The following is a 13,455-nucleotide window of genomic DNA, read 5'->3' as shown; positions in this document are numbered from 1 at the left end:
CAGATTATGTAACTGTGTCGCCTAGGTAGGAGGATTGGATAAGATCCACTATTAAGGTGCTTCATAATGAATAGAGCATCATTATGACTGCTTTAGTATAATCTAAAAAGATATTTAAAGCAGGAGGGTAATGCCATTTGCAAGTTACCCAACATACACTCCTGTTTCTTTTCAATTTATACAATAGCTATCAAATGTAGCCACTCCCTGTTAATCGTCTGGGAGCTCATTTTGAAGACAGCAGTATGTTCCAACAGGGCCATTATATGGTTTTGAAAGAGAGCCACATGAATAAAGCTGTATTTATGGCAGTATATAATTGCTCAACAAATTGTCTGTTCATTGATGATGGACTTTTGCAGTCATTGTTCCCTAATTGAATTTTAAATGACCACCATTGACTGGGTGTGAATGATTACATTTTAAAGGGGATAAGAGTAGACGTTCAATGCAGTTATGGTGTGTTCATGTGTGGAACCTACAATATATGTGTGTGTGTGTGTGTGTGTGTTTCTGTGAGTATGCACAATTGTGTGCCAGCAGTCAATAATCAAACATCTCTCTTTCCCTGCTGGGCTTTGTTTTTTTCTTTCTATGTCAGAATCCCCTTAAAGCATCTCAGTGGTGACTTTAGTTGCAATGGAATGGTCCTATTTAGGTTTTGGTTGCACTTTGTTTCCCACTCTGATATTGATGAATTGACTTCATAAAGCACTGAGGCAGCACACTCTGTCGTCAGTAATCAATGCCCAGATCCATAATTTTCTCTTCATTTGAGGAGGCGTCTGGAGCTTTCCCACTGCCGAGCAGATGAGCCCCAGGTCTTTGGGGAAATTGTCCTCCAAAACTAGTGTCCTTTCCATAATGTCTGACACATGCAAATTGAACACATTTAACAGGCTTGTCAACAAAAACATCACATCTTACTATGACTGTTTTCCCCCCATCCCTTGTATTTGCACGAAGATACAACAACCAATGTCCCAACTTCAAGCTTTTCCATCTGAGCAGGGAACATTCATCATGCAGACTTTTTAATTTGTGTTATGTTTCTGTCTCATCTCATCCTCACCCTTGGCCTGATGCACCATGACAGATGCCTACAAACAAACTGAATGTGATTACATAAAGCCAGTAAAGCACTTCCATTAGGTCAAGGTTAATGCTTTTGTTTATTAATAGAGATGCATTAGAGATGGATATGCTCTTGTTAAAGGGGCTTTTACCAATTCAGTATACTGATGAGTCTGTGTACTGATCCGTATGTGTGGACATAGAGCTCAGTATGCATGGACAGTTATTTAAGTGTACTTTATTTTCAACTTCAGTAGATGAGGTTTACAATACAGGGCTGCGACTAACAATTATTACCATTATTGATTACCTTGTGGTTTGTTTTTTCAGTCACATGTTAAGTCTGTAAAATGTCAGAAAGTTGTGAAAAATGAATATCACAAGTTTCCTGAGGCCAAGTTGACATCAAGCTGCTTGTTTTGTATAACTAGCAGTCCAAAAATCTGAAGATATAAATTTAACAATGGTATAAAAAATACTTATATTGAAGCTGGACACAGCGGTAGCATGGCTAAAAAGAACCATCATCAGGTCAGTTTTCAGCCATGCTAGCAGCGTGGCTTTAGTCATGGCCTTCTCAGCCTGTTGGTCAGTCCACCACTTTGGTCTAGACTGAAATATTTCAACAACTGTGAAATGGGTTTCCTTGGAATTTTGAACACACATTCATGGTCCCCATGGAGGATAAATCCCTCAACATCAACTGGATGGATTGGCATACAGTTTTGTACAGTCATGGTTCCCAGATGATGAATCCTAATATTTTGGCATTTAGCTCAAAGCACCACTGTGCCTAAGTACAGCCTCTCAGAGCCACTAGCATGGCTGTAGACTTTTTGATATATGACTTAAAGGATAATTTGATTATCAGAAATGTTGATTATTTGTTGATTATTACTGATGATTATTAATCATGTCATTGGTAACCTAATGACTTGTGACCGTCTTAGTTAAGATACTTAACTAACTAGGAAGTATCTCTGACCGATGTTGGTGTATCAACAGTTTGTCCATCTTCCATCCTCAAAGCCTTTGGTTAGTAGTGGGTGTTTTTATTCAGCCAGTTCTTGAAAATTATCCAACTCCAGCAGTTTCTCTCTGGCCTTTACTGAAAGAAAGTATTTTTTTTATTTATGTGGGATCTAGTCTGCAGTACACTCAGTGCCACTCGGGAACTGGCTCATCACTGCTTGGACCAGGATCTGTTCAAAGTGTGAAATGCCTATGCCAAAATAAATCCAGCGGCATTGAATAATTTAATTGATGCTTATTATAGATAGCGCTCAACTCCCCCAGATTTTACAGGCTCGCTAAGCCTGACCCAAGGCACTGGGAAAATGCTCATCTGTGTCACTTTGTGATGAGTTGCCTTGTATCTGTGTAACCCGCTTTCTTGTACACTTCTCTTGCTTCTTATGCACATTGCCTCTGAGTCACAGTCTGGATGTAACATCAGTGGCAGTGTTGTTGAAATGAATGTCTGTAATAACTTCTATAAGTTAAACTGAGTCTATAAACCATGGCTCAAATTCACTCAGCTGAATTTTCAGCATATTGATCCACAACTTTTGCTTTTTTCATATAAATGATCATAACCCGCAATTCACTGTCACAAAAGTTTAATTATTGAGGATATTTTTGTGTGAACAGGTCAACAAATCACTAATATATATATATATATATATATCTATATATATATATATATATAGATATATATATATGTATGTCAGATTTTCTGCTACAACCCATTGTGCACTTACTGTACAGGTGATGTGTGATCCTCCTTCACACTCAGTGAATTTGAGCCTCAAGCGGCAAGATAATGTTTAAATAGTACATTTATGCTGATGAAGAGAAATGGATTTTGTACATTTTTGTACCTCATGATCTTTAAAGGTCCGCCAGCTATATTTTCTGGAAGTATTTAAAGATATCACACAGCCATATTAAAAGATGTCTATAAATACTTCATGATGCCAGTTTAAATCAAGTGATCATTAAGCACAAAAAAATCTTACAAAATCCATTAAACGCTTATGATTTTGGGGTTTCTAAACTACTTCTCCTCTCTTTTTCCTCCCTGCACAGCGATCCAAAATAGCAGTGTATGAGAAGATGTGGTCATACATGAAATCTGCTGAGCCCTCAGTGTTTGTTAAGACCACACCCGATGGCGTAGCCCGGGTACGAAAGTCAAAGGGCAAGTTCGCCTTTCTCCTCGAGTCCACCATGAACGAGTATATCGAGCAGCGGAAGCCGTGCGACACCATGAAAGTGGGCGGGAACCTCGACTCGAAAGGCTACGGTGTGGCGACGCCCAAAGGCTCAGCATTAAGGTGGGTGGAATAATATAACAATATCATCCATGTTGTTATAGTATTCCACCTACCCTGATGTCCCCCTGTTGTCATTCTCTTCTCTTCCTCTTCTTGTTTTCTTTTTTGTGGACACGGCGGTAACGGTAGTATGCCTCAATGCACTTGGATACAAAAGTTAAATAATGATAATAATGTCTTTTTAAAGATTTTTATATATGTGTTAAGAGTTGTTACTTTACAGTAGAGGAATCAAATCCAGATAATAAGGCTAAAGCTAACAATCATTTCATATTTATGTCTCTCTTACTGTTGCTTTTCTCTCTCCTTCAATCTCTCCTTCTGTCCCGTGTGCTGTCCTACCTGACTGTTGTGTTGTCACTTTTAATTTAACAGTTCAATGGTTTTTCAATTTAGCCTTTAAAAGCTGCGCTGTCACTTGTGACGAATGTTAATTGCATGATGTTTGTTGTTGTTACTTTTCTTCTCAATGACAAGTGTCCCCATCCCGCACACTTCAGTTCTAAACTACGTAACCCTTCATGCCACCTTTTCCAAGATTTAACACTGTCTTTACCTTATATGAGCCTTTCTTATCTCTCCATATTCCTTAAATTCTTAAACAATTTGTCCTTTCCTAGACCATTCTGATTAACAGATAGTATTCTGTGCATAAGCCCCTGCATTGACAGTGGTAGTCTCACTACCATTACCTATCATTATGATGCTTAATACGATTATTACTTTGCATTAGATTTCTCACGGACCTGTGCATTTTCTTACAAGTTATGTTTTATCGTTTCAAGAAATGCTGTTAACCTGGCAGTTTTAAAACTGAATGAGCAAGGCCTCTTGGACAAATTGAAAAACAAATGGTGGTACGACAAGGGAGAGTGCGGCAGCGGGGGAGGTGACTCCAAGGTCAGCCTCGATGTCACCACAATCGGGTACCATAGTGCAGAGTAATCGGCAAGGCTGTTACAACAACCCAACCATAACCAAACCAACTGTCCACTCCAATCAACCTGCTGCTGCCCTACGGCAGATTACCAAATTAACTGATAGTCTGACCAGACTGTTTAACAGCTCAGATCAAACTAAGGAGCCCTTGCTTAGCTAACATTAAAATGTGGCAGTTATTGAGATTGTAGTATACAGAGACTTAAATATAGTGCAATAAGATTTAAGGTAGGAGTTTTCTTTCTGTATGACAATGTTGTAGTTACTGGAAATTCTTAATAAAATGAGACTACGAGGTGAACATGCTGCCCTACAGTTGTGAAAGGTTGAGCTTTGTTTAATCATCCTTTCACATCTGTAGGGCAGATCACCTGGTCTCATATGTCAGGACTTTGTTTAGGTAGCTTTAATAGTTTGAGATGGAGCATTTAATGAATTTGCAGGCATGTCAATCAACGAGAAGATATCTTTTCCTTTGCCAGTGAATATTAGATTATTTTGCATCAAAAAAGACAAAATCTCCAGCTTTCCCTCACAAAGCTGAAGCTCTCTTATCCTGTAAAAGACGGCTTTGCAGTAATTGATCATACAGCTGCTTCACATCCATGACACTGGCCCAGAACCTGTGAGCTCTAAAGCCAACATGATAAATTCTTCTTAATGGCAAAAGCCTCAAAATGGCTGCTCAGCGGAGGCCGACAGGAAAGCAAGGGGAACAGCGGCGTCTTGAGGGGACTAAGCATTGCAGGAAAACGTGAGAATTCTAATTAAACAATAGACTTGTGATTTCTCTTTAATGGGTCATCTGATAATCTACCTGTGGTTTGATTTCACTACATGCAGTTCCTACCCCAATTCATTTATAACCCAGCTGTGACCCTTTTAACCATCAGATCTCTCCCTCTTCTTCTGTGGTTAAATGACAAATGATTTTTCCATTATGTAAGCTAATGGTGCAAAGTGTGAAACCCCACCCAACTATGACAATTAAGTATGCTACTTACAGTAGATTATGTGCCCTGAAGTAAATTACATACAAGCCAGCAGCATTATGTTCTTTACAATGCAGGTCAATTTAATGACAAATGATGCTGTCATCACACATGTGATAGCAGGTCAGGTAATTGGCTAGACTACAAGCCGCAGTGTCCTGTGGACTGTAGATTGTGTCATTACACTCTTACTGTCATTTGTCATGGATTGGCCTGGACCACAATGAACAGCTACACAGCAGAAAATCACATTTAAAATAGTATCACCACAAGCATGTCTTCCTAAATGACTGTGGTTCATTTGTAGAGAGGATTTATATATATTTTTTAAATGTTCAAAAGTCACCCTTTTAAATGTTTGCACTGCTAACATTGCTATGTCATGTAGTGACTGAGCTCAGGAAGCCTCCCTGTGCTACTGAGAGCGTGTTCAGGAGCCATTTGAAAGCACCTGTCTCTTGTGCCGTCATTGATCTTTTATGATGCACAGGTATGTACTGTCTGCCTGTTTCCTGGCTTGTTTTGGCTCTCCAGGACTCAGTGGAAAGGCCCGATTAGGCGGAAAAAAGCGGCCTGGAGCGCTCTGTTCCAAACAGCACATCACTTGGCCCCGTCCCGTTCACAGTTCCATGCTCCAACAGACATCAGGAGATGCATATAACCATACACACAGCTGCATGCACACCCACTCACACACAGTTAACACTTTCTTGCCCTCCGGCACAACACAGTGCAGCCTAGATTGAGTTTCAGACACAGAGCATGTTACAGTGTAATTGCATTGTTAATCAATGTCTCTCTGAGCCAAGACAATGGTCCGGTCTTCACAATCTGTTTCTCAAGATTGGCTATGAGGGATATACAGTGGTGTAATCTTCTCTCAGTGCATTATGCATTGCATGGATCCCCTTGGGAGACATTGTTCCCAGGGAGTAGTCGGGTCACTATTTATCGATGGACTATTTTTCTTTGCTTCCAATTTGCTTTCCAGCGAGATTGACCTGAACCGTAAATGATCCAGGGTTAGTTTATGACTACAAAATGTGATCTTTATTCCAATGTACAATTGTTTTTTGTTTCCTATAGTAATTTAGTTCAATAAAATATTTTTTATGTTGACATACAGTACAATATAACATCATGTTATGATTGCTACAGATGTCAAACAGCAAGAAACAGCAGGGTTATACATTATGCAGCTACAGGCACATATAAGAGGCATTATTCCACTGATAGTTCTGAGCTTTGTCCTGCAGCTCTGTGCAGTTTGGTTGGGACACACTCATCTGACACTAATCTGGCGTATTTTTGAGATAAGGTTTCCTTAGCGATATGTTGGGATAAAATATGTAAGAATTAATTAAGCTTTCACTTTTGGGCATAGTTGCTTGGATATGAAATTGGTTGTAGAACCTGCAGAATTGATTGCTGACATGCTATTGACAGTAATATTGGCCATCACAGGATTTAGTTGATACAATGTATGTAAAGGTAGTGTCTATGAAATAAAAAAAAAAGCAAAAGCTCTATTTTGTTTGTCAAGACAAAGCTCCTGTTGGACTGAACTTGTTAAATGCTGTTCAGAAACCCCTTTTAATTCATGACCTGCCCCCCAAACCAATGTACCCCAGTGCTTTTTGATATTCATAGACCTGCAGATCGTACTTTCAGTACCTGCTTGTCGCCCTGCTAACAGCGTCTGCCGATTACTCAAAGCGATATGGGTAGGTCCTGGCTTTAGAATAGGGGTTATAAAGGTAATAGGTAGAATGCCTGCTCTCTGTGATGTTGACATAGCCAGGAGCCCTGCTTTATCGCTTTGTAAAGTATGTAGTAGTTTAAAGTTGAATAACATAAAATAACATAATATAATGTTATTTATGTTATTTCCCACGTGAAGAACTCCTGTAAACCTTGCAGTATTGAAACTCAGTGAACAAGGCATCTTAGACAAGCTGAAAAACAAATGGTGGTACGATAAGGGTGAATGTGGAACCAAGGACTCTGGAAGTAAGGTCAGTCGCTGCAGGTCTTTTGTACTGATTCCAAATTGCATTTTGACGTACTGTTCATATGCAAGACAAGACTTCTCTAACATCTATAGTATACATTTTGTTCATTTGCTACACATAATTTTTCTTTTTTTTCTTTTTTTAGTGTTTTAGTTTTTGTCCTGCCACAAACTGTAATACAGTGTATATGTGGCTTTAATACAAGGCACTGCTTCCCCAAATCCATTTTTTTCTTTTATGCAATAGAAATTAGACACTTTTTTATGCAATATAAAATGTAGAAACTCTCTTTTTTTGTAAGAACTGTAATGATAATGCTGTGGGGAAATTGTTAAAGTGCCTTCAAGATACACAATTTCAATTGAATCACAGCAGTTACCAGTTGTTGATAAATGCTATTTTTGCTCATTTTCACTCTTGACATTCATGATACTTTGACCATTATGCTGCTGTTCCTATTTACCAAACTGTTAATGAAAATTTGATTTATTTGTGTTGTTACTAGTTTGCATAGAGATGTGTCTATTAGATTCTTTGGCCTCCTGTGGTGTGATGCACAAGCAAAGCCTCTCATTGTGATGAGTTAGTCAAATTCAACTTCTCTAAGCAGCGTGAGTGCCGTGGGGTGTCCTCTAAATCTTGCGGCTGCTCGGAGTTGAGGTTAGAGGCTCTGTTTGCACATTACAAGAAGTTGAGGAATGTAATAAACCCACTATTTAACCCTCTGAGATACAGCCAAGGCCTCAGATTATAGGTTTGGATCATCAGATAGCGTTAACACATGTCCATGCTCATAGGGTTAAACTGCAAATAGTAAAACTCTAATGAACAAATTTTTAATGAATATGTTTGGTAGGTAAGCAGCAGCAAAATGGTTTGATCTCTAGTGTTTTTTTTTTTAACTTTAATGGAGATATCCTTCATCTACTATGAATTTGACTGTACTGTATGACAATGTTGCCATGAGAGTTATACGTACATGTCGCTTAGAGGATTGAAAAGACAGGGATTTACAGAGCTGTCGACCTATGCGATACTGACCAGCTTCCTAACATGGTCAAGAGCAGAAGCCATTTTACATACATGTAGTGTAAGGAAGGAAAAGCTCTACATTCACCAACAGATAGCGCATTTAAGAGTTGGCTTCTTTCTCCTTAGTGGAGAATGGTTTGACTATGGCAGTCTGAAGTTCCTCTTAACTTTGTGACAACCATAGGAAAATCAGTTCAGTCGAAATTATATATGAGCTAACCATAGCGACCTCATTATATCTTCAATTTTGTTGCTTGTAGCTGTTAGTATCCATAATCTGCTATCAGTAGCACCAGTAACATAGAGTATGATGATTTACTAAAGCAGTCGAGGCTATGTGAGGCTCAGTTTGAAGGATACAGGCTGCATTTTATTCTGCTGCCCTTGCTCCACTGCAAAACTCTTAACTATGTTGTTCACTTTCCCTCAGGACAAGACAAGTGCTCTCAGCCTAAGCAATGTGGCTGGTGTCTTCTATATTCTGGTTGGAGGGCTGGGGCTGGCCATGATGGTGGCTCTGATAGAGTTCTGTTATAAATCACGACAAGAAACCAAACGGCTGAAATTGGCCAAGAATGCCCAGAATTTTAAGCCGGCTCCCCCGACCAACACCCAGAACTTTGCCACATACAGAGAAGGCTACAACGTATACGGAACCGAGAGCGTTAAGATCTAGAGGTACGTCGCCTCTCCTTACTGCCCCCCCGAGTGCTGCGAGAGATGAATCATTTAGCTTCCTGTCATATCAGTCAGAGTAAATTATTAATTTGTATGTTTGTGTGAGGCTGCTTTTTGTGAAATTGTTTGGCTGTCATGTTGGACACAACGGAACACACATGCCTGCTAAAATACAAAACTCTGAGATACTTTTTTGCACCTTGTAACGTATAGCTTCATGGATAGTGCCTCAGGCTGTATGAAGGCTAAAACCAGATGTTACCAGATATTACAAGACTCTTGTTTTGTGCTGTTTTATAAAAATGCAGTTATTTGTATAAGAGTTTAGTATGTTACTACAATATCCTGTGGTTGTAATATTACCTTTTAAAGGGTAAATTCTTCAAAATTACAACAAAAAATTCATTTGTGGTGCTCACGTCATTAAAAATGACATTTAAAGCAGCATGTATTGATTTTTTGCCACTTGGTTGCAGAGGAAGAACCTGTATACACAACATTGACATATTATCACCTTATAAAGCTGATATGGTGAATGTGGCAGTTCCTAATTAAACATCCAGCAGACACAGAGCAACATTGGAGTAATTTTCTGGCTCGACAAATGTCAGTCCAATATGCACTGGCTAGTCGTCGACTTGATCTTTCTTTGATGCTGGGTAGGCAGCGTATAGTTTATCAGAGGTTTTTTTCCCCTGAAGACAGCTGCCTGCTTCAGCTGGAAACATTGACGACAGCTGTGAGACTCAACCAAAACAGTAAAGTTAGGGGCTGGAAATCCAAAACAATAAATTTAATGACACTAACACATTCTGTAAAGCTGAGGGGAAGATCTGACATGGGTGATAATTCTCTGTGGGACTGTCACTATGAGCGATCACTTTCACACATAGTTATTCAACACATCGTTAATTTAAAATATTTGTAAGTGCAGCTTTGAAAACTGGACTCCCCATTCCTCTGAATAATCCACAGAATACACTGTGAACAGGGACTATTTCTTCTGCAGAAATTTCATAAGAAGTTCCTCTGAAAGCTCACTTACTCTGATACCACTAACAGTAAAATAACTACAGCAATTCTGAAGCATTGCACTAGCCAGAGGGGAGTATATACTGTTCAGAACATTGTTAAATAAATAAATAGTCTTGTGTTTGATTGGATGTGTGTTCTATTGTGTCTTGTTAAATGTGCAACATGTCTGTTTACAGAAATACAGCTGTATGTACAGCAGAATTTAAATCTGAAAACATATTTTCTCAATCAGCTTCATACTTATTACAAATTTGATCCATCCACACCCACTGTCCAGATGATGTTTTTGAGTGTTAAATTCCTAACAAGGAATACTTCAAGATGTTATTTTCTTAAATTTAACTTTTTGTTACTTGTTTAATCATGAATGTTTGATGTTAATGAAAAAAACCATAAGATATTGCACCAAGTTTTCAGGGGCTTAAAAGACAGTTTGAAAAAAAAACACCTTGTTTGTTTCAACTTATGTACTTTTACTGATTTATTCTTGAATTTTTAGTTGAAATTTTTAATTCGTCACAGATATTTACGTACAGATCCCCCAAAGTCCCAAAACATAACATATTTTATCCTGCGTGCACAAGATGTCATTTACTTAATATATTGCGTGCACAAGTTAACAAGATATTATCTTGTGCACACAGTGTATTATCTCTTATGCACAAGATATTTGATCTATCTTGTTTGCACAAGTTATCCCCATCTTGTGGGCACAACAGATCTAATTCGCACAAGATAATAACTTGTGCGAACAAGATAATAACTTCTGCGTGTAATATATTATCTTGTACACACATATAATCTTTCAGGACTTTGAGGGGTCCGTATTTACCCAACATGAGTCATATGCAGATGTAGGTTTTCCTGACAATCATATAAATCTCAACTCTTGCCATGTTTGCTTTTGCTCTGTATGTTGACACAGGTTTAGGAAACATTTCCATTGTCCCTTACAACTGTGACTAAACATATATGAAAGGACAGGATCACAGGGATTGAGCTTAGAGCCAAATCCTCTCGGGCGGACACGGCATGATAATCTGCAATGACGACACGACTGGACTGGTCATGGGAAGAACCGACGTGGTTCCCTCCCCTTAGTGCCTTATGGAACTCCGAGTCCAATCAATGCAACTCACTCACAATGATATTGCTTTTTGCTTGAAACTCATACAAAACAGAAGACTGGTGCAGTGATAATATATATGTATACATATATATATATATGTATATATATATGTATACATATATTTATAGTATATAATACGTTTGACGTGTTACAATGAATGAGAGAACTAAAGCCATCATTTGCAACCCTAAGCACATTTTGAAGTGCCAGACAGAAGACGGATCTTATATGACAAGGGTCTAATTGGTTTCTTGTAATCAATATGATCAGATTACTCTTCATCCTTCTGCTGCCAGATTTTCACTGGTTATATGTGTTAAAATAAGTTTATTAGATCTCTTCAGTGCACTGTAAGACACTGGTTATTAGACAATAGCTTTTATACTGCTGTAAGTCACTCATAGTGACCTTGTTCTTGTTTTAAAAGACAGATTGATCTCATTGGAGTGGAAATGCCATTTAGCCCAAAAAACAATTATGAGTGTGTTGTTTGTACTCTAAACTCTGGTGCTGCTGCCATTGTCTTCTGAACGTTTGATGGGACTCATGAAGATAAGAAGATGATCTGGTTTGGCTTCTACGTACTACGGAACCAGGTCATAATTCGCACTTCCAATACTGCCAAGAGTGTGTTTTGTATGACAAAGAGTGTGTAAAGCAAAGTGTTCATGCTTGATTATGAAATCTGTTTGTGATTTACAGTTTGTAAAATATCAAAGGAGCACTAACTCACAGAGGTTTGTCGCTCCAAACAGTCTTTCCCTGAAGTCCAGAGTCATTCAAGTCTTCTGTACATGAAAGTAAAACCAAACAAAAAGGGTAATTCAATTGTAGATTAACTGCAATCCAATTAAAGGATAACAGTAATGGCTTTTAAACTGTAGTATTTTGGATTACCTTACCGTTTTCTTTAACAATTGCACATTTTACAATGATCTGTGGTTTGCTTTTAATTTGATTTCCTTTAATGAGCATTACAGTGTTTGGTGACTATACTTAGTAAATGAAAATGAAAAATATATGAATACAACGGAAAATAGATTTATACAAGGTTATACCAGGGAGAGTCCTGAAGCTTAGCACATTTCCATATTGCTGTAATAATTTCTTTTCTTTCAAAAAGACTGTGATTCCATAGGATTTAGGAAGATAATTATCTAATCACCTGAAACCATGGGCAGATAGTTTTATATAAAAAAAAATGAAACTGATAATGTGAAGAAAAACAATGACTTGAGAAAGATGTGTAAATTTAGATAAATCAGAATTATTTATATTACATGATGAAAGATTGGTTTCCCTTTTTTTCTTGATTCTTTTCTAAGAAATTGCATGTGAAATCAGTGATGCTTGACGAGCTCTGCTACTCACAAACTGACCTTAGGTTAACGTTAGAAATCCAGCCCTGGTTATTTTTTTGTAAGTCAGTTTCACCTTTTCTTTTTTGTAGGCCTCACCTTCTGCAAAAATAAAATCACCAGGCGTAGTAGTGGGTACAAAAGAGCAAGAGATGCATGCATAATTTGCTGAACCTCATTAGTGAGGCGCTGTACAGAGAATTTTAATACATTTTGTAAATAAAATGTACAGAAAGTGTCCTGTGTCTGTGGATAATTTTTATGGCTTGCAAGGGATTATCGGAGCACATCTCAGCTCCAGTTAAACATGCTGCATATTTTGACTCCAGTGTGTTGCCGATGGAGTGCCAGTGGCCTGACCAGCCCCTTGCAGACATATACACAAAGAGAGGAGTTTTTCCTGTAACGGTCCAATATTGAGCCGTTAGTCAGTGGAAGTGTGGTGTGCATGTTTTGGATCAATAGAAAGCACCATCTGCCTCACTCTGGCTCTCCTGCCTTGCATCCACTGATTGAGGGCTCCATTGACAGCTTCATCTGGCATGTGATCTTTCTCTCTCACTCTGTCTTTATAAGATGCTTTGTGACACGATCAATAATGTATTATTATAACCACCAACTGCTTACAAAGCATACTGCACACGGACGCTGTATAGCTTATAATTCCAGCACAAGTTTCCAGCTATGAAAGCTATATTTTAGGGAAGGCGTTTTCATCAGGATTTACTTAAATAAATAAAGCAAAGGGACGGTTAATCATTTAAACCCTGCTTATCCCCACAGTGTAAATTCTCACATATACTGTATAGTAAATCAACACAATAGATTGCCCAGACTGTCTGTGTCATTTTACTGGTCTCTGGGTCTGCA

At 38.3% G+C, this 13,455-nt stretch overlaps 1 protein-coding gene across 2 annotated transcripts in view; it reads left to right on the top strand.

Annotated features, from left to right (window-relative positions):
• Positions 1–12,778, top strand: part of gria3b (glutamate receptor, ionotropic, AMPA 3b) — a 90,183-nt gene extending 77,405 nt beyond the window's left edge. Inside the window, exons 13-16 of one of the 2 annotated variants that reach the window (XM_042418170.1) lie at positions 3,163–3,410; positions 4,196–4,310; positions 8,816–9,063; positions 11,024–12,778. In XM_042418170.1, the coding sequence (XP_042274104.1) occupies positions 3,163–3,410; positions 4,196–4,310; positions 8,816–9,061 (609 nt within the window). In that variant the 3' untranslated portion in view covers positions 9,062–9,063; positions 11,024–12,778. Of the gene's footprint in view, positions 1–3,162; positions 3,411–4,195; positions 4,311–7,241; positions 7,357–8,815; positions 9,064–11,023 lie in introns of those variants that run through there. The other variant, XM_042418171.1, reaches the window with a different exon arrangement.
• Positions 12,779–13,455: the final 677 nt, after the last annotated feature.

The sequence above is a fragment of the Thunnus maccoyii genome, chromosome 8, assembly GCF_910596095.1.
Source record: "Thunnus maccoyii chromosome 8, fThuMac1.1, whole genome shotgun sequence".
NCBI lineage: Eukaryota > Metazoa > Chordata > Actinopteri > Scombriformes > Scombridae > Thunnus > Thunnus maccoyii.
Note: the sequence above shows the minus strand (reverse complement) of the source record. Positions and strands in the feature narration are given on the sequence as shown.